We start from the raw sequence: 4,999 nt of genomic DNA on the forward strand, positions 1-4,999 counted from the left end.
GTTTGTACCCATTGCCCCTTGTCCTGTCACTGGTTGTCACCAGAAGAGCCTGGCTCCATCCTCCTGACACTCCCCCTTTCCATATTGATCCCCATGAACGAGTCCCCCCTCAGTGTCCTCTTGTCCAGCTCCAGAGCCCCAGCTCCCTCAGCCTTTCCTCACACGGGAGATGCTCCACTCCCTTCAGCATCTTGGTGGCTGCGCTGAACTCTCTCCAGCAGTTCCCTGTCCTGCTGGAACTGAGGGGCCCAGAAGTCTGAAACAGAACGGAAAATCGACAGCTGAGAAGGAAAAACACAGCTGCTCTGTCGAATAGGTCGTGTCAGCGGGGGAGGCTTTGGAGACAACGTTCTGAGAAGATCTGCAAGAGAGCAGTCAGTTGAGGAAACAAATAATATTTACATACCCTGCCTGCAGCACTGGAAATAAAACCCTCTTGCCAGTAAGAAATTCAGCCCAACCCTCCTGGCCCCACCTGCTCCTGGGGGAGGGATCGTGCTATAAAAGTCTCCCGGCCATGAACAGAGCTGCACAGTGATCTGGGGCTCTCCGGGGAATCCTCCTGCTCTGGCTGTGACCATGGGAAAGAGAGTGGCCGTGGTGCTGGCTGGTTGTGGGGTGTACGACGGGAGTGAGATCCACGAGTCTTCGGCTGTGCTGGTGCATCTCAGCAGGGAGGGGGCACAGGTAAGAGGCACCTGCCCCATCTCTGCCTCCTTTTGTCCCGCTCTGCTTTTCGATCTCTCTCTCTTACTTATGTCTAAGGAGCTTTGCGGCTCGCTGGACAATTACAAGCTCCCCGTTGCTGCTGGGATAACTGCGAAGCCAAAGCAAACAGCACAGCGCAGGAGCTGCTGCAGCAATCGTGGAGAACGCCCTGCTCTCTGCTTCGCTCTCACGCTTTGCTGTACGAGAGCATTGGCTTGGGGCTCCGTGTTCAGTGTATCCAAGCTCTGAAACGAACTTTCCTAAGTGCATTCTCTGTTCTTTTTGGCTTGCACTTCCTCTTTTCTGCTTTGGTATTTCTGTTTTTAAAGGCTACTGTTGTTTTTGGCTGGTTGAAATTCATCTTTTCAAGACTCTGAAGATTAGAACTGAAAGTAGACGAGCTCTTGTGAGTTAAACTTGAATAGGGCTAAAAGAGGCGACCCTCCAGCAACCGCTCTAATATGCCATTAGTCACAACAGCCACTCTGTGAGAGTGGGAGAGGAGGGAGAGAATTTCTCTATTAAAGACTAAGGCACAGTGGGATGTACATGTGCTGCAGAGCCATCCCACCCAATTCCAAAGCCTTCAAAGTGTGTATTCTCTATTTGGCTTAAAGGTGAGACTTGTCCAAACCTCTTCTCCGCTATGTGTAATTTTGCCTCATCTTCCCAGAGCTGCTGCAGACACGTCCCTCTGCCATACCCTGAACTGGCGGGCTCAGGGCGTCCTCCTGCACCCATCCCTTGGTCAGCAGGGACCTCTAGTGAGGGAAACTCAGGCCTTAGTTCAACCTCCTTTTCTTCTTCAGTTATGCTCGCCTAGGGAAACAAAGAGTAGCATAGCACAGAATATTTCAGTTGGAAGGGACCTACAATGACCATCCAGCATGACCACGTCAGGGCTGCTCAAAAGTTAAAGCATGTTATTAAGGGCATTGTCCAGATGCCTCTTAAACACCGACAGGCTTGGGGCATCAACCACCTCCCTAGGAAGCCTGTTCCAGTGTCTGGCCACACTCTCGGTAAAGAAATGCTTCCTAATGTCCAGTCTAAATCTCCTCTGGTGCAGCTTTGAACCATTCCCGCATGTCCTGTCCCTGGACTTTTCTCCCTTTTCCTTCCTTCCTTCCTTCCTTCCTTCCTTCCTTCCTTCCTTCCTTCCTTCCCTCCTCTCCTTCCTTCCTTCCTTCCTTCCTCCTTCCTTCCTTCCTTCCTTCCTTCCTTCCTCTCTTTCCTTCCTTCCTCTCTTTCCTTCCTTCCTTCCTTCCTCTCTTTCCTTCCTTCCTCTCTTTCCTTTCTTCCTCTCTTTCCTTTCACCTCCCTACAACAATAACCTTCCTGACACTATCAGACACAGGTGAGCCTGAAGGTCACCACATTTACCAGCAAAGCTCTTTCCTAACAAAGTAACTCAAGCACTTTCATTCACTACCTATGATCTTTAACACACCTGAAGGGTGACAGAACTTTTCCCCCTCTCCCCAGGCAGAGGTTTATGCTCCCAATGTTGACCAGATGCACGTGGTGGACCACGTGAAAGGACAACCAACCCTGGAGAAGCGCAACGTGCTAGTCGAAAGTGCCAGAATAGCCCGAGGCAACATCAAGGACCTGGCCAAGCTGGATGTCAAAGGGCTGGATGCCCTGATCATCCCAGGTAGGAAGAGGTTGGGACAGAGTGGGGTGACTCAAAAGCAGAAAGCCTGGTCAGCCTGGCAATTCCTCTTTAGTGAAAGCCTGACTGCATGATTTCAGTGGGGATGGATGAGCCCTGGGGCAAGGATTAAGAGACAAGTGAAAACTTGCCAGCGTGTTGCACCAGAATTCAGAAAATAACTCACAGGTGAAACACAACACCCAGCAGAACATCGACCCGGCTCTGCTTCACTTCTGTATGGAGGTGAGAAAGGTGCTTTGGTGTCTCACCTCCTGGCACTTAGCTCACAAAGGCTCAGCTTGTTTGGTTTTAATTATTTTATCAACATCAGACAAACACTGCCATCCATCAAATCCACTTGAGCATCCTACCAAGTAATACCTATCAAAAAATCCTGTCCTGGAGTACTGGTTTTCCACTCCAATCCGTTTCTATTTTCTCAGGTGGCTTTGGAGTGGCTAAAAACCTGAGTACTTGGGCCACTCAAGGCAAGAACTGCACCATCTCCAAAGAGGTGGAGGACGTACTGAAGGCATTCCACGCTGCCAAGAAGCCCATTGGGCTCTGCTGCATCTCCCCAGTGCTGGCCGCCAAAACCTTCCCAGGCTGCGAGCTGACCGTGGGTCACGACACAGAGTGTGAGAAGTGAGTAACCTCGGCGTGCTGCTAGGAAAGAGTCAGCAATGCCTCCCCAATGCACACAGCGCCCTGTCTCAGCTGTCCTGCCCAGATATCTGACGTCTTGAGATGAGCTGAGCGTTATTTCTGACAATGAACGATCCACATCATGCGTTTAGTAAATTAACCTTAGCTGATAAATTAAATAATCAGAGTTTTTGATGTACCCCTTGTCATTTATATATTCCACTGGGTATGTCTTGTGTTAAAATTAGAAACTGGATTTTACTTTTTACAGTTTCCAGTAATGGGGATATTTTACCACATGGGGGCACAAGAGACTGGAAGAATCACAAAGGAATAAATCAGATTTTGAGTCAGGAAGACATTCAGATGTCTGGAGAGGAGGAGAATCTGTCCTTCCCTTACTCAAGAGCAGAGGGAGGACACTGAGGGGTCAGTGGCACTAACAGGAGCAGAAGGTGCTGGTTTCCTTCCATCACCTGGCAAAACCCGTCCTGCTGCCACGCTCCTGCCACACACACACGCTGCTTCAGAGACCGACTCAGGAGTGAAGCTCTAAGTCACTGGTGCCCTTTGAAGAATTAACAGTTGAAACTCTTCTAGCACCCAGAAGAATTGTTTTGTTATTCGTCAGCAGATCAGAGGGCGTGCTGTACCAGCAGATTTGTTTGCATTTTTGTATACTTCTGATGGCTTAAAATAAGACACTTTATTTTAGATATAATTTTATATTTGCATCCCCAATGCATGTAGCACCCTGTCTCATGCACCTCTTGGTCCCAGGGCTGGAAAGACACTAGATCACTGTCTCCTAAAGTTAAGCAGATCCCAGGTAGGAACAGGACCATTGCACAAGACTTGGTAGTGTTAGGAGAGGGAGTTAAACTGTCCTTAATCATATAGGAAAGCTGAATTCTCCCAATGGCAGGGAAAGAACTAGCATGGCTTTTGCTAGGAAGGGCTAGGGAGTAATGTCACTTGTAGGAACCTGGAGAAAAAAAACAAAACCAAAACAAATACTAAACACGAAGTCTGGAGTGGGCAGAGTTAAGCACTGGAACATCTATAGTGGAACATCAAGGCCTTATTTTGGCTTTACTTCTGATTTTTAACTCACTGTGATCTGAAGGTCTTCCTGGTTCTACAGTCCTGGAGAAACTCCTCTGACAGGAAAGGATTTGGATCCTGTGCAGTAAGCAGGGATTTGAATCCTATTGAGTAGGTGTTCTGCAGCGACCACCCATCTCTCTGTAATCAACAGACTTCTCTCTAGGTCTTCGTCAAATCGCTGTGTAACGACAGCTTCCCCACACAGGGTTTATTCTCTTCTCTTCTTGCAGATGGCCTTACGCAAAGACCGCTGAGACCATGAAGGAACTTGGCTGCAAGCACGTGAACAAACACGTCACTGAAATTCATGTGGATGTGAAGAACAAGCTGGTGACCACCAGCGCCTTCATGTGCAACGCCCCCATTCATGAGATCTATGATGGTATCGGAAAAATGGTCAAAGAAGTCGTCAGACTTGCCTGAATGCCGCAAAGCCACAGAACCCATCTCCTCTGGAGCGCAGGCACTGAGCCTTCGATAATGTTCTTCCCCTTTCGTACTTGCATGTCACCAAACTGCAGCCTGCATGGAGTTGTTCCCCCCTACCAGTCCATGGGGGGCTGCTGGGGAGGGGGAACTCCGGAGCAATGGAGCGTTGTCACGTTCTGCCGAGGACACACCACCTACTGACAGCAAACTGGCAGTAACTGGAGTGTGGGCACCAGCTTTCCCTGGGGCTCAAACACAGCCGCTCTCTTTGGTTCCAAGTGGCTGAAGAGCTGCCCAGGTTACGTCAGCCATGACTGGGCTCACCTGATATGGGCACATCACATGCAAACAGGAATTAGTTCCTTTCTGAGATTCCTTATGGTTCTGCGGCTGAATAAAACTTGAAACTTTTTACATGGGCTGAATTCTGTTTTCATTTTTTTTTATGCTTTT

The 4,999-nt window shown here is 49.0% G+C and overlaps 1 protein-coding gene across 1 annotated transcript; it reads left to right on the forward strand.

The window, feature by feature from the left end:
• Positions 1-579: 579 nt before the first annotated feature.
• LOC308045484 (glutamine amidotransferase-like class 1 domain-containing protein 3, mitochondrial) lies at positions 580-4,540 on the forward strand (the record flags this gene model as incomplete). Its single annotated transcript, XM_080352774.1, has 4 exons — positions 580-687; positions 2,194-2,365; positions 2,809-3,010; positions 4,348-4,540. 4 exons carry the CDS (start codon positions 580-582, stop codon positions 4,538-4,540), a joined length of 675 nt encoding a protein of 224 aa, XP_080208900.1.
• Positions 4,541-4,999: the final 459 nt, after the last annotated feature.

Source organism: Nesoenas mayeri, assembly GCF_963082525.1.
Source record: "Nesoenas mayeri genome assembly, chromosome: 13".
NCBI lineage: Eukaryota > Metazoa > Chordata > Aves > Columbiformes > Columbidae > Nesoenas > Nesoenas mayeri.